Source organism: Mastigoproctus giganteus, chromosome 5 (genome assembly GCF_048544385.1).
Source record: "Mastigoproctus giganteus isolate SK-2022 chromosome 5, ASM4854438v1, whole genome shotgun sequence".
NCBI lineage: Eukaryota > Metazoa > Arthropoda > Arachnida > Uropygi > Thelyphonidae > Mastigoproctus > Mastigoproctus giganteus.
In genome coordinates this window covers 238,600,983-238,625,363 of record NC_143579.1, presented here as the reverse complement: position 1 = coordinate 238,625,363, position 24,381 = coordinate 238,600,983, and the positions used below count along the sequence as shown (strand labels likewise).

General features: G+C 33.2%; 1 protein-coding gene across 1 annotated transcript in view; it reads right to left on the bottom strand.

The window, feature by feature from the left end:
• LOC150086314 (glucosidase 2 subunit beta-like) overlaps positions 1-24,381 on the bottom strand; it is an 89,076-nt gene that overhangs the window by 57,924 nt on the left and 6,771 nt on the right. The window contains exons 2-5 of the mRNA XM_090373831.1: positions 20,183-20,299; positions 9,545-9,640; positions 5,978-6,035; positions 2,375-2,492 (exon numbers count right to left, since the gene is read on the bottom strand). Of these exons, the coding sequence (XP_090229957.1) occupies positions 2,375-2,492; positions 5,978-6,035; positions 9,545-9,640; positions 20,183-20,299 (389 nt within the window). The remainder of the gene's footprint in view (positions 1-2,374; positions 2,493-5,977; positions 6,036-9,544; positions 9,641-20,182; positions 20,300-24,381) is intronic.

The following is a 24,381-nucleotide window of genomic DNA, read 5'->3' as shown; positions in this document are numbered from 1 at the left end:
TTTGGTAGTCACAGGCTCGAACCCCGGTCTAATCAAGAAGCGTGTGCTACACACTGCTGCTCCTGCCCACCTGGCTACAGAAGCGCCTTTAGTTTTTAATGAAAAAAATTTAGTTTTTAAAGAATTAAATATATCAGATACCATTATTCACTTTGATTTTAAATTTTTTTCAAAATTTATTTCAAAACTGGTGCAACATGAATTGCATGAAATTTGAATATTGCTAACCCACGTTGCTAATCCATTAGAAGTGAATATCGTCTTCCACATTTTTGTTTTTAATAATGGATCTTTCTAAAATCTCTCCTTTAAGAACATTAAACTCTCCCATGTGATCTATAGATCACATGGGAGAGTTCTATAAGCAACTACAGACTGAAAACAAACACAATTTCAAGCTTCACAGCATAAATATCATTCATGTTCCAATGCTGGAATTATAGTAGAACATAGAAACTGGCACATAACTGAATAGGTTCTGTTATGCAATAACCCTGGGAAACAATATAAAAATATCCAAAACCATACCAAGTAAAAACTTTTCTATATTAAGAAGGTAGAAAAAATCATGGATTTTTATCTTCAATGCATGCTTGTTATTTTCAGGTGAAGACAATAGGTGAAAACAACAGGCACTTTATGCATTTATGAATGTGACTAAAATGTAACACAGCCATCATTCCCCATTCTCAATGGTTACAAACTTTCTCAATGGTTACAAGAAATGGCCTTCCGCAAATGGTTTGGAAACATGTTAACTATAAATAATTAACAGAACTCACTCAGAACAGTTAATTTTTGCATAATACAAAGTGCATTCCAGTTATAAGGTCTCCAAATTTTTATTTCTCACAAAATAATCGAGGTATAAGTGGGGAACTATTTTTAGTCTAACTGCCAATTAGTTCTGAATTATTTTAGTAGATGGCAGCCCAATGCAGTATGTCATATCGACTGCAGCACTTTAAACTGTATACTATGTTTATAATACTTAAAACAGCATCCTTCACTCATCAACAACGTGTCATTATCTGATTTTTGCATCTCGGTGGGGAAAAGTCCAATTGAAATCCACCGAGAAATGACAAATTTCCTGTAGGTGATATGGATGTTAAAAACGTTCCTAGCTGGGTATGTAAGTTTCACAAAGGATGGGAGTCCTACAAGAACAAAACATATGAACCAGTTCATTCCAAGGCCAGCATCTGCCATTTTGAGGAAATGGTTTTAGGTGACAGAAAATAATAGTGGATGAAAGTGCAACAGCTACACCCATTTCTGTTGAATCCGTGCATACCATATTACATGAATATATCAGAATGCACAAGGTGTCAGCTTGGTGGGTTCCGAGGCAGCTTTCCCAGGGGAAAAAAATCAATTGTGTCAACTTGTGTGAAGCAATGCTCACTTGAGATGCTCCAGTGAATGGATTCTTTCTTTTCCTCAATTGTTACAATAAAGGAGACATGGGTTCCACTCTTCAATCTAGAATGAAACATCAGTTTGCCCAATGGAAGCAATTCATCGGATTGCTTCCACTGGGCAAATGGATTCACCACCACCCAAAAAGTTCCATGTTGCTTCAAGTGCAGATGGTTGCTGTTTTCTGGATTGCTGATGGAATAATCCTTACACATTGTGTACCCAATGGTACAACAGTGACAGGAAACTCATAACGAAGTTCTTAAGAAAAAAGTTCCTCCCAGCACTTAAGAAAAAACGTCCACACAGACTGAATTGCATTTGTGTCCATCAAGACGCTGCTTCACCCCTATCATTCTGAAAATGTGCAATTTTTTTTAAAGAAAACAACATTGAATTTATCCCACATCCTCCATACTTGCCTGACCTTGCACCTGATGACTTTTAGTTGTTACCAATGATGAAGGATGCTCTTTGTGAAAGAATATTTCCTAGCCGACAAGCAGCTGCTTCTGCCTTTTACCTGCAGGCTAAACATACCTCCAAAGAAAGCTCTGCCACAGCCTTCACAGCTTGGAAGAACAGGTGTGAAAAATGTGTGCAGTTTCTAGGAAACTATATTTGAAAAGTGAGGCAAGTGTCACCCCTGTAATAAATCTTGAAACCTTATAACTTGAATGCACCTCATATAATGTTCACTATGTTTCTAAATTGTTAGCAAATTTGAAGTACAGATAATTCATTTCTATAAGAATTATTACAGTAATGTTCATACATCCATTGTTATACACAAAATTGAGAAAAACAACTCTAATCTCAAAAGATTATTTTATTAAAGTCAGAATGTTATAAAACAAGTTCATGAAAACAGTTTCAATGGCAATTTGAACTAAATTGTCACATTCTCAGTGACAGGCTTATATTTTCGATATTATTAATTATATTTACAAACCCTATTATCTTCTTTAATCTGTTTTCCTTGTTGAGCATACTCCTTCCAAAGTGCATATCCTTTCTGGTATAATTCCTGCTGCTTCTCTGCCTCCTCTCTAGCTATCTTTCCCAGATCACTGAAACAGAATAGATATTTTAAGTGAGATGGAGGGGGGTACCCTGAAACTTAATATTATCAAATCTGTATTTAGTTATCTTTCAGTTAAAAAAAAAAAAAAAAATATATATATATATATATAAAGAATATATATATATATATAAAAGTAAAAGTAAGTATTAAAGTAATTTTAAGTTGGTCAAGAATATTTTGGGATGATCATTATTAAAACCATAATGTGCCATAACTCTGTTCATTCCAAAAGATGGTTTGCCTTTTCATTGCGGTGAAAATTCTCTGAAAGTAGTTTCTTCAATTAAAAAAATATTCAAAATTATAGATCATTCACCTGGCAGTGACACAACTTAACACCAAAGACACCCCCCCAGATCAAATTCAAGTGCTAATTGTACGAAAAATATACCCCGCCTTTTCACGCTACAATATTCTCAGCTGTCACATAGCTGCAGATAACAAGATCAGGATCAGCACTTTCAGAAAGAAACTGCATACGAAATAAGGACGTTTCAAAGGATATTAAAATTACAAATTAAAAGAAGCCATTCATTCGCTTACCTGAATTGCACTGTCAATCAGCCAACTAAAAATGAAATCTTGGTCCTGTAGAAAATCTATGGGATGCAGCTGAAGGTAGTATATACAGTGTGACCACCAACTGATGATGTTACCAACAGCAAATTCTAATGAGAAGCATTCAGGGAAATAATCATCCCAACATGCAAGATGCCACCTAGTTTGATGAAAAGCCTACAATCCTTGGACCATAGGGAAATGGAAAGCTGCATTTTGGGGTGAAAACGCTGCAGTACACTGTCTACCAGTCGGACGGTCAAGCTGACTATGTGGCAGATCCAGAAAAAGCCCATGCCAGAGTGCATTGTCCCAACAATTAAATTTGGCAGCATGATGGTTTTGGATTGTTTTTCATGGTTTTGCCTGGAATCATCAGTTATTCTGAGCAAACCAGAATACTGAGGCCTATGTCAATAATGCATTACCTACACTGTGACAGTGGGAAAGGAACATACCTGTATGAGCAGCACAATACTCCATGTCATACTAATCATGTTGCGACAGACTGTGTTGAGTACATGAACACTGAAAAGTTGGACTGGCCAGCCAAGAGCTTTGACCTCAGTCCTGTAGAGAATTTCTGGGATGAATTGGATCATTGGAAGTATGAGCAGACACTGCCTGAATGAACACAACTAAACCAGCTGCCACTTTGAAGGCTGAATGGAGGAAAATATTGGTGGCAATTCACAAAAACCAGGTGTTTCACAGAGTTTAGAGGTGTCATAAAGCCTCTAACAGTTGCAGTACACATTATTAGTTTCCTTATAAATAAAGATCATTTATAGATATGCAGGTCTCTATACATTAATGATAGGGAAGTGTATACTGCTTATACACAGAGAATGTATGTCAAACCTCAATATAATAAATGATAAAAAAAGTCCTTTCATCCCTTTTCTTTCATCTTCAGCTCAAAATCTCTTAAACCCATTCCAAATTTGTTTTCTCAACTGCATGAATAATCTCAACGTTTTTCACTTTTTTTCTAATACTTGACTTCAATAAACCTTCTTAACACCAATCGATTTGAATTAGGCTGCTTTTGTTAGTGATAGTTTTCAGTGATCTTTGAGAAGTTGAGCAGCACCAAACTGTTCAACTTGAGAAGTTGAACAGTTTGTTGAAGCTGTTCTGCAGTGAACAGCTTCAACAAACTGATTTACAGCTGTAAACTGCAGCCCTCTTACTCAAGCTAAAACATGCAAGAGTAATTGTCTTGCATATTTCATCAGGCTTGAATACACTTAACTTTTCTGTGGCCTCCCCATGTCCATACACATGCCTGATGTGTATGAACATACACGTGCCTGATGTCCTAAGAATCAGTGATTGTGGATTAGTAGTAGTAATAGCAAATTATGTGAGAAAGCCTTTATAGTACTTTCTATGGAAAGTATAAGGTTTTTTATAGAACCTTTATAGTACTTTATGTATATAGCAGTGTCCCAGGTTCATAATCCATTATTATTATTTTTATTATTAATAATATCTGGTCACAGGCTCGAACCCCGGTCTAACCAAGAAGCGTGTGCTACACACTGCTGCTCCTGCCCACCTGGCTACGGAGGCACCTATTATTTTTATTATTAATAATATCTTAAACTGTTGCTTCCTTTAAAATATATATAATATCCATTTAAGTACATACAGAGAATGCACTAAAGAGAATTTTACCACAAGCATAAAGGCCTTACCTTGTCTCTCTCTTTTTTTTTTTTTTTTCTAGCAGCAGAATTATCCATCATGCTTAAGAACTTTATTAATGTGGAAATTTACTCTCAGAAAAACAATGTGAAATTCCAAGTTTGAACAGGAGTCTGGCTGATTTAAATACCCTTTACTAATAAAAGCCTGATGCTTTAATTAAATATTAACTCATACATTTACCCAAAAAATACATGGCTGTAAATGCAGAACATAAAAGAACACTGCAGCTACAGATACAACTATACTACTTTTACTCAGAATTGCACACATCAAATTTATGATTCCATATTGACACATGAAAAATTACACAGAGCTAGCTTTTTAATTAACTCCGTATATCTCTTCCTTCCGTTGCCTGTACACTGCTATATGATCCCATATGCTTAACAGACATGCAGTGCTACCAACAGAGTAGTGGTGAAAACTTTGAAGTCATTTAGCACCAAGATACAATAGTGTGATAATGACTTACAATATGTACTGCAAGCATAACAAAGAGCTTATTATTTTGTAATCAAAAGTGCAACACAAGTAAAGTGTTTAACAATTATAACAAGAATATGCATCAAAGGACCAAGGATATTTACAAGGTATGTAAAATAAGGAACCAACATTTTATTAATAAGCAAAAAGTTCATCGGTCCTGCATTTAATAGTAATAACTAAACAAGAGTTGTAACAGTTCAAAGTCCATTTCAGTAACCTGAAATGGACTTTGAACTGTTACAACTGATAAATTAATCTAAAATTTTAACCTTAGAATTGGAAGTCTGCATTGTTAATTAGTTCTTTAAGCTAATTAACAATGCAGACTTCCAATAATATGGATTAAATTTTAAATAATTAAATTTAAAATATTAAATTAATAACAAATATGGAATGAGGAATTATTAACTATGTTAGAATAACTCAAGCAATGATGCACCAGGGTATTGTGTTGTTAACTGTGCATTCATTCTAACAAGGACTTGAACCTTGACTTTCTAAATAGTGCTTTTGATCTGGTAAGATCCTTATTGCAATTGTCTCCATTTTTCCAACTGTGACAACAAGCAGGGAGAGATGTGAAAGCATATGATATCACTTAAAATAAATTTTATCCTTATTTCCTAAATTGTTCAAAAATCAAAAACCAAAGCTTGTCAAGAAATTTTCAGGTATATATAACATTTAAATATAGTTAAAGTAACAGTTACTTACTGACAGTTATTTATACAATCAGCACTACTGTTGTATTCATCACTTCCATCACAGCAATCTGAAACAATAACAAGAAAATGATAACCACTAGCAATCTATGTCTAAAATCAATGGTAATCTACCAATGACACTACTACAATCATATCTGGCTGGAACATATATTATGAAAGAGCCTGAAGCATATTTGATCTCTGTCATAACCAGGTTCATAAACATGAGACCATATCATAAAATTTGTTAATACAGTAGACCCTTGCAAATATGAATTAATTGGGGAGAGAGGTCACCTGGATTAAGCGGTAATCCAGATTAGTGAAGTAAAAGATTGCCCTAAACCTAAAAGACAAAAAAACTTAGAACACAAATAAATATAAAATTTAATAATATAGGTAAGTGCTGAAGAAAATAAATTAAAAAAAATATCACTGTAGAGCCTTTATTTAAAAACTATGAAAAGACAATACATTTATCCATCGATAGAAGACTCAGAAGTTGTACAGCAGACTCTCAATTAACCGGGACACTTCAAGACTCCAAACTTAAAAAAACTCCACCAGAAATCATAAAATTCAAGTAATAAATAGAAAGGTATAAACAGATGTTTTGCAAGTAGTAAATAAGCGACAAGAAGCGGCATTATAAGTTGTGATTGAGAGATGAATGTACCTATTATCCCACAACTCCACTGTCTTCACACCAACTGCTCAAAAAAAAAAAAAAACAATGGAAAGAGAACAAATGTTTAGTTTGTTTTAGTGCATCGCGTGGATTGTTGCACTCCATTGCACCGGAAAAAAAAAAAAAAAAAAAAAAAATTTGTATCATTATTTGTCAGGAGTGTCAAAATTTTTTTATAGTAAATATTTTTTTAGCTTAGAATTCATGAAAATGATGAGTAAACACAAAAGAGATGTGCTTTCGATTGAACAAAAACTTTAAATTATTCAAAAGTTTGTAAACGGTGCATCCATTAAATCTTTAATGAACCATTATAATGTTGGTAACCAAACCATACACAACATCGTAAAAAATAAAGGGAAGCTATTAGATTTTGCAGGAAAATCTGATAGCATTAAAGGCATGACTATCAGAAAAATGATGAAACTTCTGCATAAGGACAAGGCAATGGTGTGGTTTAGCCAACAATTACATAAACCCATAATAAAATTAACTTATGTACATATAAAGAAGTGTGCCAATAAAGCGCTATAAGCAATTACACCCGTCCGACTCAGTTACAACAATACTGAAAAACACGCAAGACAATGTGATGTATGTTCCGTCTCTCTGCACAGTCAAGGTGACTCATCTGCCTTCCTAAATCCCGTGTGTCTTTCACAGTACAGTACTCAACTGTGAAAGAATTTTTCATATTTTGATCCGGATTAGCAAGGATTTATTGTAATAGGTAAGAGTATTATCAGGGCAGATACCATGATTTTTCTAGAAATAAATCTGATTATATCAGGAAACTATACAATGTCTTAACAAACTAAATTAACTGAATTAAATTACATGTGGAAATCAAAAAAACTTGCCCTGCAATTAGAAGCAAAAATATGCAGTTTTAGAAAAATTTTTAAAATTCAAACAAATTCTAAGAAGATAATACTTTACTGTTTTCATTTTCATTTATAATTTTTCCTTTAGAATGATTTTGCATTTTTTAAAGAATGATTGTGAAGCTCTAATTCAAAATTCAAAATTAAATAAAAGACATTATATACCACATTTATTTAATATAATTAGTTCATTGCACTAAATGATTTAAAAATATACAAAAAAAAAATATTTATATATCTCAATTCCTATTCAGTAAGGTACTTCAGGTGGTAGATGACTTTCATCAACCGGTGAAATACCACCACTTTGCTTATTGGAGGCTTGAAGTGGTGAAACCCATGTTTAGTCTCTAGAGAAAAGTTTCCGGCATCCCCCTTCCCCCATACTTCTCCTTCAACCCATGCATGGCACTAAGTACTATAGGTTTTGATACCTTTCGTGTTTGGGGTTTTCATAAAAAAAAAAAAAAAAAAAAATTTACTATCTCAATACATTTTGGAATCCACTTTGGGATTCCGTCATCAGACAAATATGTAAACCGAACTGGCTTCTCAATGCTGACTTCGCACTCTCTTTTTTTTTTTTGCAATTTTTTTCTATGTACTTTGATCATTCAATTCACACTAAACTAGTTAGTTTTATATAACAAACATGGTGTATAAGTGTTTTCCTCTTATTTAATTTTTAATTCTGAATTAGGGTTAACATATGCATTATGCTTTTCACGCAACACAGATTGCAAACCATTCTGAAATAAGTTTTTTATCATTAAATTCTCGTTTATGAAATCTTTGTTCTGCATAAATAAATTACAGTGGATTCCGGTTATTTGGGCCACCGGTTAATCAGGGCAGCCGTTTATTTGGGACAAATCTTAAAAAACAGAACCAAATCGAGAAAATAGCCAGGGTTTACTTCACTTAATTGGGACAAAATGCCGTTTAATTGGGGCAGGAGACTGCAGCACTACGATTGTCTCCGACCGTACCACGTAGTTCAGTCGGATTTCTGGAGGTCACAACCATAAAACAATAAAAGCAATTAGCAGTCACCTGTTTATTGGGCTTTTCTGTTAGTGCAATCTATCATAAATGGATAGTAAACTCGATCTTATTGAATTTGCAATAATACCGACAGCTGGAATTCTGTGGGTAATTATGGTAAAATGTGTTTACACTTCTATGGAATCTTCAATCATATAAAAAAAATTATTTTCAGAATCTTCTCTTCATTTCTATTTTTAAAGCTTCATAATTTGTTACTCCGTTCTCACTTGCGCGTATCATGTTACTTGCAATTTGTGTGTGTGCCGGTTTTTTGTTATTGATTGCTTATCTTTTTACTGTTTTAAATTTTAACCCCCACCCACAAATGTCAGTGAACAGAAATGTCAACTAGTTTAGTTAGTATGTACATATTACAATATAGTACGTATTATTTATTCCGATTATCACGTATATTCTTCGGAATTGCACGTATCATTTAATTTTTTAATTGGTAAGGTAATAAAGGGTAAATTTGTGCTTAATATATCTTTACTTTTATAGCCTGTGGATAATATTCCTCATATTTTTGCTAATTAGAATCAGTGTTTAATAGAATTAAAATTCAATTCACAAACGTGATCACAATGACCGGCGCTTAATACGCATCGTATAGTGGACGGTACTTTACTATGGTGAGTTCGTCGTAACATGATTTGATTGTACAGTGAACTAATTGTAAAGAGGGGTACACATTCTATTTTTAACTATTTACGTGAAACTTCGGATAATTGGGGCAGACGCTTAATCGGGCCAAAATGCACTAGTCCCGATGTGTCCCAAATAACCAGAATCGACTGTATATACAAAGAAGGCAGTCCAAATTATAGAATTACAAATTAGTGAAGTTTTATTATTAAAAAAGACACTCAAAAATCCAAAACTACATTGTAAAAATATTGTAGCTATACTGCATTTGCCAAGTCAATAGGTGATTTAATGCATCAAATGAATCACTTACCACAGATTTGGTCATTAACTCGTGAAGATGGTATATCTTGGGAAATATATCCTGCATTTATGCAATGAAATATTCCATTGGGGCATGCCGCAGTACCTAAAAATTTAAGTAGATGTGAACATTTCTTTAAACACATTACTCTTAAATCATTTAATATCATACATTAACCCAAAATCAAACATATGATTTAATATTGAAATTTACTATTTTTATTTTAACATTAGCACTTACTACATTTTTTAATGTTTATTTTATTTTAGCATTTACACTTGTAAACCACTCTACTTATTAAACCAGGCAGGTTTAATTGTAATTTTTATTTTTGCAATAAAGTGAATATGTGTATGTCAGATTCAGCTCAACTTGCAAGCCTTTGATTTCACTAATGTAACCTTAGAATTGCACCAATAACGAAAAATTTAATATATATATAATTCCATTAAAAATGACCCAGACAGAAACAAGTTCCACATGGATAAAATTAGTGACACATGACCTGTACACAGATATAGTATAAAGTAAAAAAATAAAGATATAAATAAAATAAACTTGTCTAGAAAATCTGAATAATTTTAAGCTTTTGCATTAATTGCTTAATGTATATATGGAACACTAATTATCCATACTAATGACAAGAAATAAAATGATTTATTCACAAGAAATTCAAAACTTACATACAAAATAATACAGTATAATCATGACCACCTCATCCATAATGCACTATGCTACATAGCTCGCAGTATAAAAAGTATATTTTAATATTAAAATATACTCAGCATATTTTAACATGGTTAAAAATGTCTGAACACCTTATATAATAAAGTAAAAATGTTGTAATAACATTACGTAGTAATCTATGTAATCATTTTTCGAGTGTATCATTTTTAATTATTTCAATTTAAATCATAAAGTGTGTTAAGTAAATTATGTATTATGTATCATTGCATCACTTGGGTACCTACTCACCCACCGAAGAAGGGCCAAATAGCCCTGAAATGGTGCAGTCTGGGTGGTGGTACCTATCTGAGAATAAGTAACATTAGTCTTCTCCTTAGGTGAAGCGTTACTTATTCGTAGTGCAATATCATGGAAACTTGTTGTGAAGGTATTCACAATATGAGATATAACTTAAAACAATGCCGCCTTATAAATATTCTGTTTATTCCGAAATGGCTGTGTATTAATGATGCTATTGCACTTAATATATACATAGTCTAAATTTGCTCACAGCTTGAGGCTTTAGCCCTAAATGCATTTTAGTATAAATTATGTACTTCTTTATCAGTCATTTAAGAAACCAAAAACAGTAAATGGTTCCAGTACAATCTGCAGAGACCACCACCTCTTATGTTGGCCCAATCTGAAGAATAACCATTAATCACAACCCTGTCTCCTACTCTGCAGCCATCCTGCAATCCCTCAAGAATTTTCCCTGTGATTCCAACATGTTCCAGCTTATATAGTAACCTCATACTTTCCTGAAATTCCAGTATTTACTAGAATTTTTGGAAAGACTGGCCAGTTGCTACTCACCTCACTCTTAGAACCATCTTTATGGCAATATACTAGCACTTCAATCTAGGGATATCTCTCCTAAGTCAAGTAATAACCACAGAATTGACCTTAATGGCTTAAGATTAATTCTGTGACCAATAATATTTTAGGGCAGAAAGTCTCAAACTATGATTTTATTTAGTGAACTTGCATCATTACTACATAGTTGTAATGATTCAAGTGCTGAACTTATTTTTAGACTAATCAAAATTGGTACACTGGCAACATTATTGTAACATATATTGTGAAATCCTTCATAACAAGCTGCCATCCTTATACTACAAATAAGTAAGGCTTTCCATTAGAAAGACTGCTGTTACAATTCTAATGTATTTTGCTCTGTGTGCTATTTCCCTAGTTAATAGAGGCCAGGTAGCATCTTAAGATGTCAGTCTCCTTCCCTAAAATTAAAATCCATTACAGTAAGACCCCCAGATCTGTGGGGAATACGTTCCAAGACCTACCGTGGATGGCTGAAACTGCGGATATAAGTGAATACCTGCTGACCCCATATATAATGTGATTTTTTTGTACATACATACATATAATAAAGTTTAATCGATAAATTAAACACACAGTAAGACATTACCAACGTTAATACGGTAATAATAGAGTACAGCAAACTCTTGATTTACCGGGATTGGATTAACTGGAACACTTCAAGACTCCAAATTATATATATATATAAAAAAAAAAAAAAAAAAAAAATCAGAAATCATAAAATTTAAGTAACAACTAGAATAGGTATAAACAGATATTTTGCAAGTTGTAAATAAGCAACAAGAACCGGCGTTATAAGTCATCATTGGGAGATTATTGTATCTATTATCTTGTAACCTCCACTGTCTTCACACCTACCGCTCAAAACAACAAAAAAAAAAAAAAAAAAAAAAAATGTTTCGTTTGATTTACTGTGTTGCATCGATTGTTGTGTTCCGTCGCACCGCAAAAGGACAAATTTTGTTTTGTTATTTATATCAGGGATGTCGGAATTATTATTTTTTTTATAGTAACTATTTTTTTTTTTTTTTTTGTTTAGAAATCGCGAAAATGATGGGCAAATGCAAGGGTTGTGCTTTCAAATTAAACAAAAACTTGAAATTATTCAAAAGTTTGAAAACGGCACATCCGTTAAATCTCTAAAGAACCATTATAATGTTGGTGACCAAATCATACACGACATTGTTAAAAATAAAGGGAAGCTATTCGATTTAAAATCGACATCATAAAAAATAAAGGGAAGCATTGTATTGGACACGAGAGTATTACATGTTAAGTTTTTTCGTTTTTTTTTTCATGGTTAACCGCAGGTAACTGAATCAGCAGATACGGGGGCACAACTGTACTTTGCTTTTTGACAACTACTATTTCACTCTCCTCAACATGTGGCCCTATCATTGCCTACCACTTCACCTGTAAAATTAACAGAGTCCCAATAGTTTTTCAAAACGAACTCCCAGAGATGACAGTAATACCAAAATAACAAAGAAAAGTATTGGGCTGCTAATAATGTCAATGCTCTCAAGGCAAATGTCACAATGCAAAAAAAAAATTATTTGTACATAATTTTTACAGGTAATTAGTTTGTAGCCCATCTAATATTGGTAACACATTAACAACTAATCACAGAGCACCCAGTACCACCATAGTTAAAAGTAAAATTAATATGTCAAAATTAATTATTATTATATATTGCATTAAAGGAAACTTAACTTACAATCACTGTACTAACTCAACATTTCACAGAAGACATTCTAAAATACCTTCGAATACAGTTGACTTTTCAAATGTTTATTATAAAAATAAACAAATGAGTAATCATTTTTGTTCAATAAAAGAAAGTTAACAGTTAATCTGAAAAAAAATTAATAACACTAACCAACACGATTTTTATCTCCCCTAATATATATATATATCTATCAGCCAGTAGTATTATTTAGTGTCCTAGTATAAATAGATATTTGTAGAGTCCACTCAGTAAGGTAAAAATTCTTAAGTACTGAGCGTATGAAGAGTTAAAAGTTAACTTTTAAAAATTTTTGATTTCACATGTTTAAACTTTTAACTTTTCTGGAATGAGTTCTTGAAAGGATGGGAACTATGCAGTGAGTTTCTTCATGAAATTTTTAAAATTCATGAAGAAACTTACTGCACAGCATCTATCAAAATTAAAATTTGTACATAAATTCTTTTACTGTTAATTTGCTTTGATTCTATCCAAAATTAGAGCGAAATTTTGGCAAAACTGAAATCAGAATTTTTAAAAAAATAATACTAAACTTCAGGTGGTAGATGACTTTCATCAACCGGTGAAATACCACCACTTTGCTTATTGGAGGCTTGAAGTGGTGAAACCCATGTTTAGTCTCTAAAGCAAAGTTTCCGGCATCCCCATCTCCCCGTACTTCTCCTTCAACCCATGCACGGTACTAAGTACTATAGGTTTTGATACCTTTCGTGTTTGGGGTTTTCATAAAAAAAAAAAAAAAAAAAAAAAAAACTAAATATGTGTAAGAATTATTAAAAAATCATTTTCATTTGAATCAAAACAATTTTTCAATTCTGGCTTACAAGAGATAAGATAGGATCAAAATTATATGATTTGATTCAATTTAAACTTTTTGATATTTTCTTATTTTTGTAAGCCAAAATTGAACAACAATGACTGACAGGCATGACTCCTCCTCCAATTTTAAAAGCCTATTTTCACTGGCATCTATTAAAACTGCATCTACTATTAGTTGGAAGCACAACTAAGAGATGGTAACCCATACTGGAAGATTTTGAAACATAATAGATGAATTATTTGAATCATATATAAAATAACCTTGAAAAAACATATACATATATATATTTTCAGGGAAGCCCACACATGAAAAACATATACATACATATATATTCTGTAAAAGACTAAAAAGCATTTTTTTCATTCTGAAATAATTTTTCACACGGGCCCTTCAATTCTGCCAAACTGTGCAACTGCATATTTTAGAGCAGGAACTGACAACCTTTTCCACTATATGTGCTACTTATAATAAACAAGTATGATGTATAATGATGAACAAGCATGCCATAGGAAGGGATATAATCATTGAAGGAGCAGAAATTGAAAAGGTGGATTTATATATTTATCTTGAATGAGTCATTAACTATAATAATGATAAATGACTGGAAAAGAGAAGAATAAAATTTGGATGGATAGCATTCATGAAATATAGTCACATACTGTGGAGCAATATCCCAATTTGTCTGAAACGTGAAATAACGAACTAATGTATACTCCCCACCATGATTTAAGGAAGTGAAACTTGGGCACTCACCAAAAGAATGGAAGATAAGCTGAAAATTATACAGCGAAGAATGGAACAAATTATATTAGAAATCAGACTGTTGGATAAGAAGAGAATCACATGGATTAGGTAGCAAACTCAAGTAAAGGACATTCTTATCAAAACTAAAGAACTGAAATGAACTTGGGCAGGACACATAGCTCGATGACAGATGGACTAAGAAGGACCTGACATAGCCCAGTGGTCAGGAGCGAGAGTGCATAGCACGCGTTTCTTGAGTGGAACGGGGTTCAAGCCAGTGACTACTAAATACAATAAATAATTGTATTGACGATTTACTGTAAACTCTACTGACTTGGTTGTCGTGCCGGAGTATAAACAGAAAATTTAATTTAATTTAAAATAACAGAATGGCACCCATGAGGAGCTAAAAGAAAACCTGGAAGACAACAATGGAGATAAACAGATTCAAGACTTTGTAGGCAGTAAATGGATGGCCATTGCACAAAACAGAAGGAAGTGAAAAGTTGCTGGAGATTCCTTCATCCTACAGTGAATTGAAAATGGCTGATAATGATGATAATAAACAAGGACTCAAGATAAAACTATCACTTTTTTTACACATGTATCTCTATCTTAAATGAAATATGCTGGATGAAGAATTATTATAATTTTTATTATAAAATACAATTATGTAGGTACATAAAAATTTGGATTAATTAATTAATGAGATTTCTGGCACTGATGTTTTTCAGAAAATCATTGGAATTTTAAATTCTATGCACCATGTTCAATAAACATATTCTTTGCTATTAACCATTTGCCAAATCCTGTCATACAGCATCTCTGGAGCCAGAAAGAATATGCTGATTTATCATTTTACATTTCAGAAATAGTGGTAGATTACTTTTTAGAAATCCACTGTATTTTTTGAAGGCTACATATCCTGAACTAATCCTTTTTTTCATATTTCTTTTCATTTACCATTGTCAGTTCTCCCTTTTTCAGAGAGAATTATACTACTCCAATTATTTATTATCTTCATTTTCAATTTATATCCTTAGAAGTGAGCAACAGCAGTACATAATTTCAGCAGGAACTTTTTGTTCCTTGTGTTGAAATACAAACCTACTTTTTTTTGCATTGAACTCCTGCAATCTTTCCTCTACTCCAACTGCATTTTTCTTTATCAGGGCAATATCTTAGATAAATCAGCATTCTGCTATCCATATAAATACCTAAATTTATTTTTTAGCTTATGAACGTTTCAAAGTAGTTATAAAAAGCTGCTCCAGGCACCCTACAGGCAAGGAGCCTGTGCTGCCTTGCCATGGCCCTGTGGAAACCCAGGAATGTGAGAATCTCATAATTATTAGACATATATGGCTGGGTACATTATAATGTATTATAATATAATGTATTATAATGTACCAGGCTAAACATCTATAGCCAACTAGCATTATCATACTATTTATATAAAAATTCATTTATTGAAAAAAATAAAAATAGAAAAATATCACATAAGCTGATATAAAATGATTATACAAACAACAATCATAAAATTTCCAAATAGTTCCCTAACAGTGCATCTATATGAGTGGTTGATTTATAATGCAGATTAAAAGATCAGGATAACAGTAGCACCACAGAAGGACACATTACAGAATAATGTACCAACAGGAAGGATAAAAATTGTTGACAATACTTGCAAAATGTTTTGTATTTGGTACAGAAAACAAAACTACTTTAAAAAAAAATTAAAACAAAAAAAACTCTAAATGGTTTCCATCACAGAGCTTTGCAATGAAACTGCTTAAGTCATCCATTAAAACAAAATTTTATCCCATGGATAAAACAGTTTATGAACCAGTAAGGGGCATCCACTACTGATTTTGGCAAATCAAAAAAATTTTCCTTTTTTTTTTGTAGAGGAAAGTGGCACTGTTAAAGGCCAATAAATGTTAAAGGATCACATCACTCTGCATGGCTTTTGATGTTTATAAATGAACTGTTTTTAACTCAGTTTTTTATGCTGATTTAGTCAATAACTAAATACTAATTTCAAAAATGTTATTCATTTTTTTTTTCTATCACGTATCATTTTTTTCACAAATCACTTAGTTGATGTTATGAATTTTATGACTGATGTTATGAATTCTTGTTGGACCTCTGCCACAATAGGAATTTGTAAACTAAATCTTCACACATTAGTGACACTGCCTTCAGTCATTTGTTTCTTGACTAAAGAACTACATGCAGCAGTGTTTATCATTGTAAGGTTACTTCATTTTTGAGGTTATCATGAAAAGTGAGTAAAATGTCTTAATGCAAGGGTTTAAACAATCCAAACTTATTTTGTTATTATATTTGTGGAAGTTACGTAGCCTTGAAGCAAATACGAGATATTACAAAATTTGTAAAAATTGTGTATTGTGCTTATTTTGGAGTGGAACTCTGTGACCAAGATAAACAATGGGCTCCACATAAAGTTTGTCTAATCTCTGTTGAAGCATTGAGATTGTGGGAAAATGGTAAAAATAAGGCTATACCATTTGTAATTCCCATGATTTGGCTGAATGGCTGTTACTTTTGCCTAGGTAGAGGGATGCAGTGCAAAGAATAAGAAGGGCATTGTGTATCCTATCCATTTGCCATTAGACCAGTCCCATATGGAGATAACCTGCTGATTCCATGCCCTCCACTTAAATTGGAGAATGTAGCAGCAGAGAGTGCTGAAACTGAAATCTACATGCCTGTAGAGACTGAGTCCAGCCCTCAACTGTTTTTACAACATGAACTCAATGATCCAGTAAGAGATTTAAATTTATCAAAGGAATCTGCAGAACTTCTTGGTTCTACACTTAAAAAATCTTCTAGCACAGGGATGTTTCTCTGGTGGTACAGACACAAAACAAGAACTACTCTCGCAATTTTCTGAAAAAGATTCTATGGTTTTTTTTGCAGTAATATAAATGACAATGAACTATTTAGGAATTAGCTACAATCCTACACAGTGGAGGCTTTTTATTGACTCATCAAAGTGGAGTCTTAAAGGTGTGTTGCTCCACAATGGAAACAAATATAGGTCAGTTGCAGTAGCTCACTCTGCAACTGACCCATTCATCTCATCTGTGCATTTGAAAGAAACATATGAGAAGAACATGAAGAAGTTGCTGACAAATATTAATATGAAAAACTATAAAAAGTATGGACTTCAGAAAATCTTTATGCTGATTAATAAGATAAGTGTTGGGTTCAAAAATCCGACGCCAGAAAATAACAGAACATTTACGCATACTTTTGTATATAATATATAAAAATACATATAAATGTGGCAAAGGTATACAGGCAGTTCCTGCTTTATGAGTTCCCAGGTTTACGAGTTTTTTTTTCTTCTCAAGTATCAACAAAATCGAAATTATGAACGTTAATTGCAAAAAATTAATGTTAAACATTCATAAATACCGCATTTCAAACCATGCTCATAGCTACAATACAGTGTATCCCAGCTTTACAATATTAATCCATTCCAGAGGCAACATAGTATCGTCAAAATATCGTAATGTGCACCCAATAACATATTGCTTTTTGGATATTCATTCCAAGACCTTGGAAAGTTGAAATTTTCGCTATACAACTAACCTATTTATCTCTCTAAAAGGTCATTTTTATAATGAAAATTGTATTAGTTACTAATTCAAATCATTAAAATGCACTACACTTTCATCGTTATCATATGTTCTGTTATAAGAATCGATTTTGAACGCCTTTGTGATATTTTTCTAAAGCACATTTCTGGATTTCACCAAAATAAAACAATTTGCACTTTCTGGTTTACTGGACTTTTCTGTTAGTGCAATCAATTATAAACGGGTAGTAAACTCTTATGTTATTGCATTTGCAAAAATACCGATAGTTGGAATTGTGTGGGTTTTTACGTTAATATGGTGAAATGTGTTTCCCCATCACTGAAATCTTCAATCATATAAAAAACAAATAAATTTTCAGAATTTTCTCTTCATTCCTTTATTCCAAGATTGGTTTTCCCATCACTTTGTGCGTGAAGAAAAACAATATTGTGAAGATAAAAATATTCCTATTCGGGTGATTCTGATTTTAGATAATGCACCTGGCCACCCACCGTTTCTGCAACATCACCACCCTAAAGTTAAAATAAATTTTTTGCCACCAAATGCGACACCACTTTTGCAGCCAGTGGACAAGAGCATTATTTAAACATTTAAAGCAGATTATCTTTGGGAGATATTTGACATATCTCCCAAATTAATGCAACAGATAGGAGGGAGGTCCAATTGTTAAAGTATTTTGGAAAAGAATTCCATATTTTAGATGAAATTAAAATAATACAACGAACCTGGAACAAATTACAGAGAACTTGAAGGGTGTTTGGAATAAACTGTGTCCTCAGTTTACTGATAATTTTGAAGGATTTCAAGAACCAGCAAAGATCGTACAAAATGAAATAAAAGCAGATTGCTAACCAATTGCAGCTTGACATTTCTTCAACTGATGTCACTGATCTGTTTCAAGCACACAATAGAGAGCTCAGAAATGAAGATCTCTTTGAAATTGCAAAATGTGAAGAAGCTGAGGAAGAAGATGATTTAACAGCTGAAACTCCTGTTCCTTCCTTCCTTCCTTCACTCTCAAGGGGCTAGACAAAGCTTTTCAACACATAGAAAAAGCAATTGAGATTTTTGAGTCACAAGATTCAAATTTGGAGCATACTAAGAAAGTTTCTACAGATTTAAAAAATGCTTATGCATAATATCATGAAATTTATAAAGAAAAGAGAAGATTATCTTCGAAACAAACGCCCCTTGATGCATTTCCGAATACGACGACTCCTTGTGCCTCCAACAGGCCAACAACGAGTGCCGAGTCAACAATGAGTGATCAACGAGTGTGCATTTATTCGAGGATGAAGAAAAATAAACATTCATAAATAATTTCTTTATTATTATAATTTGCTTGATTTTACAAGCTATGTTTATATTTCTTTGGATAAATCAATGAATCACTGTTTAAGCATAAACTAATTGGATAATTAATTTCATCGTTGAGAATGTAACCCCTGATTTTAACATTATGTCTATGGGAAAAAAAATTCCTGCTTTACAAGTGCCCGCTAGGAATGAATTAACTCGTAAAGTCACAAACTACATGTACATAGGCAAGGCCAGAAGATTTGAAATACACACTGATGAACACAACAAACATGTAGCTAAAGGGAACATTAAAGAATCAGAATTGGCAAAATGCATTGGAATGCATTCAGAGACATAGCGAGGGAAGCTCTAGAGTAATGGGAAGGGAAATGGAAGACTGAAAGAAGAAAAAGAACCTTTTTGCATTTAAGAAATTTAGCAAGGTGGCTTTAAACAGAAAGAAGGGTAAAAATATGGAGAAATATAAAAAAATTTATGAAACAGGCTTTTCAACAATAAAATTAAGTAGGGATTAATGAATCACTGGGGGGGGGGGTGCTTTCAGGAGACGAGACACCAGGGGAACACCAGAAACTGGAATGGTGGATACACCTGTTCTTGCAATATGACATTAGCAATTTGAGAGAGGTAAATATAATCCTTGTTCTGACTAATTATGCAAGCAAACAAGCACCTGGTAAAGAATTCATAACATGATACTTATTTATTAAAATTATTTATTGTGGTCCATAAAGTGTTTGAATAGTTTATTTTTGATAAATTATATTTTGTAATTAGTAACAAATATATTAACAGAAATATATTGCATATACAATCTCAAGTACCTGGCTCATCTGATCCATCAGAACAATCACAGAAATCATCATTTACAAAATGGAATGGGATAGTACCTGATCCATCTATACAACTGAAATCTTTGGTTGGTTCATAGAATATTTTTTCTGAAAAAATAAAAATAAAATAAAATATATAAAAGTAGAAACATGAAAATAAGTAAAATTCACTTACTATATATTGTCATATAGGGCAAATTTTAAAGGATGTGCATTAAATATGAAAAGGAATTATTCCAAGTTTGAAAATTACCATAAAAAAACAAATTACTTCTAAAACCATAAGTTAAATTATACACTAGGTTCAAAACTTAGATCCTATATTGATATATACCAAATAAGATATTATATAACATGCTTTCTGGCTATTAGTCTACTTTTCAAGTACAGTGCAACCTCAATATACTGGTTATGATCCCCCAAGAGGGAACATAAAAAATGCAGTTTATGAAAAAACACAAAATTCACACCCTCCACACCTCACCTCACAAAGGGGAACCAGCTACTGAAATGGTTTCCAAAGTGTAGTCCATGGACCACTGGGCCATTGTATTCTCTTCTGCAGTATATTCCCTCAATTACACAATTAAATTTTTATAAAGGGGCACCTGAAAAACTAAACATTTCTCTCTGAGAGGGGGCAAGCTACCATATTTGTATGTTGCAATGTATTGTTATAAATTTTTATAAACAACAGAATATCACAATCCTTTCAAGGATTAAATCACACTTAGAATGTCAAAAACTGCTGTCAAAAAAAAGCATAGCATAAAATGTGTAGGAATTGAATAGTTTGCATATTTTTATAAGCTACTACTATTGACCTCTATAATTATACTGCAGTACTAAAATTCACTTTTTATAACTTAAGGGGCACCTCTCAGAAAAGGAACAGGCTTTTTTTTTCTTACCCTTACTAACCATTCGGCTATGGTAGCTGTTATTTTCTGTAGCTGAGTTGTTCTTCACTTTCTAATTTAAAGATTACCTGGAAACAGATCTCATTTGGAGAAACTGACAATTTTGAAATTTTATTTTTTTTAAGTATGCTATATAATATTTTATTTTAAAGAAAAAAAAATGTGTGAAATGAAATTTGCTTATATAAAATTGCTTGTTTAACAGGTCATCTTTTTACAATAGAAGATGACCTTGGGTTTCAGGTATACTCATGTTGATAAGAATATTGGAACCATTGATCTGAATGTTAAACAATATTTATTTAAAAATAAAATACAGACAGGCATTAAAATAACCATTACGAGCATAAAAGACATAAAAAGAAATATAAATGTGCGGTATAGCAATTAAAAGCGGTAAGAATATAATATACGCAAAACAGCAAATAAATGTTAGAAACCAGGCCTTGCATGTCAGGTTGCATATCATCCAAGTTTCTTGCGATGACCAACTAACTGGTTAAAATAAATTTATTAAAATAAATAAATGATATATACATAAGATAAAACAGAGATAAAATAAGATAAAAGCGTTAAAATACAATAAGATAAAATTGTTAAAATATAATATAATAAAAGCATTAAAATACATAGAAGCTTTTGAGACAAAGTGCCTCTTCATCAGCTAGTTGGTGAATGGTGTACTTCAGTATATATTGATGGTTATAACAGCAAAAGTCAGCTGGGCACGAGTCTGGCGTCGGTAGAACAGAATTATGTATATGTGATGACAGGCAATGCTCATCACACTGCAACACAGTACATTCTATAATAGGGTGTAAGTGCACTCCCTCGTGTGATCATAGCTACCAATAAGCCATGGGTGCTGGCGTAATCACGTGAATAGTTGACGATTTCAATATCCCGTCGGGGATCAAGATTGTGCTACTCAACCCAATAATGCTCACCGACTGTGAAGTGTTCAAAATTAGCAGTTCGCAGAGCTTTTAATCTTCTACCAGACTCACCTACATAACAGCCCCCACAATCCGGACACATAATGAGGTATGTTGTTTGTTTGTTATTTGGTTTTTAGGAGCATTAGCAACTAAGGCCATATTGCTCCGGGAATATGCGGTGGTTATTCCCTGACCTATCCGCATCCTCCGTATTTGGTGGTGATGGGCTCGAACCCTGGTCTAATCAAGAAGCATGTGCTACGCACTGCTGCTCCTTCCCACCTGGCTACGGAGTCGCCCGTAATGCGGTATATGGAACCACTCCGTAGGAAAGGAGGAACAGGTGTTTTCACCTTCGAAATAATCTGTAATTTCCTCCCCAGAAGTTGCACGCATCGTATATGATGGAGACGCAAAATCCTAACAAGATGTACCAATACCCCCATATAATAGGGGATGTAGGCGGTAGAGATAAATTCATTGACGCGAGGAGGGTTAGAGTGAGTAACAAATTCATGAGCCTGAAGTTCACATCTATCTAGAACATGAGGTGGATAGCTGCAATTTGAAAGCTCTGCCCTAATTTTGGAAATCTCCAATTGCCTGTCACCAGCCGAACTAGAGTGCGTCCAAGCACAGGAGAACAGAGTGCAAGCAGTGCTACACAAAGGACCAGGGGCACACACAGACCCATAATTGGTACATTGGCCTGCGCACATTGGCTTCCTTAAAACGGAAGTTTTCAACTACAAAATAGTTATATTTTCAACTACAGAATGCGTCACTTACACTCAGTGATCAACGAATTGTAATCACCTCATCCGTAATGGACTATGCCACATAGCTTACAGTATAAAAAGCTGAACAGCTTTGTGGATTGCAGATTTGCATGACCAGATCAGCACTATTAGAGTAGTGCTAATCTGCTGATCATGCATATCAAAGTGATAAAGCAGCAGTTTGGGGATGTAGTAAAGATATCATGGAGTTTCAAATGAGTATGATGTGAGAGCTCATGTGTCAGGTGCTTCCACATCAGAAACAGCAGGTCTTTTCAGTTTCTCACAGCCCACTGTGGTTAAGGTATACAAAGACTGGTGTTGAATAGGTCAAACCACTTTCCATCGACAGAACTATAAAAGATTACACAAGGTGGATTTTCATGGTGGGCAAAGGGTGCACAGCATTTGTACAGGCTCAATGTCATTGTGCCACAGTCGACATTGGAATACGATACGGAGGAATGCAAGAACAATATCCCAAATGACAACATGCTGCACACACTCATATGTATGGGGCTCCATATCACACAACCCAAGAGAAACTCTCCTAACTGCTGATCATCATCAACAGTGAATGTTGTGGTGTCAACAACAACACGCTGGATGAACACTGTAGGACCAGAAATGAGTGTGCTTGTCAGACGAGTCCAAATACCTGGTGCAACATGTCGACAGACATGTTCATATTTCTTATTTTATAAGAAATAAAATTTTATTTTGGCTTATCTCTATTATCTTTAGTAGTAGGTTTATTATGTCACTGTTTTGGCTTCAGCATTAACAAGAGGGCACTGGTCTAAATTTAGCATTCACTGATATATTAATTGACTTTATTTACCCTATATATAATATTTCAAAATTTTTATACATATTTTCCTACCACGTATCTTCATTTTCCTCTTCAGTCTGTGCTATTTATCTGTTTCTTTGCTCTTCCTCTTTTTTTTTTTTCTAATTTACATTTCTTTTATATATAAACATGTATAAATATATATATATATATATATATATATATATATATATAACGTATTCATAACAAGTAGTTGCAGTGAATATAAACGGTTTAAAAAGAATGATAATTAAAAAATTAGTATGGATTATGGACAAGGGGCACTGCCTGTAACAGCAGAAATACCCAACGACCATAATGGAATATAGATAAGTAGATTAGAGTATAAATGGAGGAATGCTAACCACATCAAATGTATTAACAATAGAAAAAATAAATAGGTACCTGTCAAATGAAAGGTAAATTAAAATAAAATTAAATAAAAATACATATAGTACTTAATGCTACAGATCCAATGATTTTAACTTCGTCATCAAGGGGATCAGCAGCCAAAACCAATGGAAATATAGCAAGAAGCAAGGCCTCTTGTTTCTGATATGAAATATACGTAGCAAAAGGTAAAAAAAAAGGCTGACATACACAGGTAGCGATTTACATCGGGGTTAGGTTCCTGGGGGGAACAGGCACCAATAGAACCCTTTATATCATGGAGTTAATGGGAAATCACAGGGTTAGGTTCCGGGTACCAAAAATTTTACCT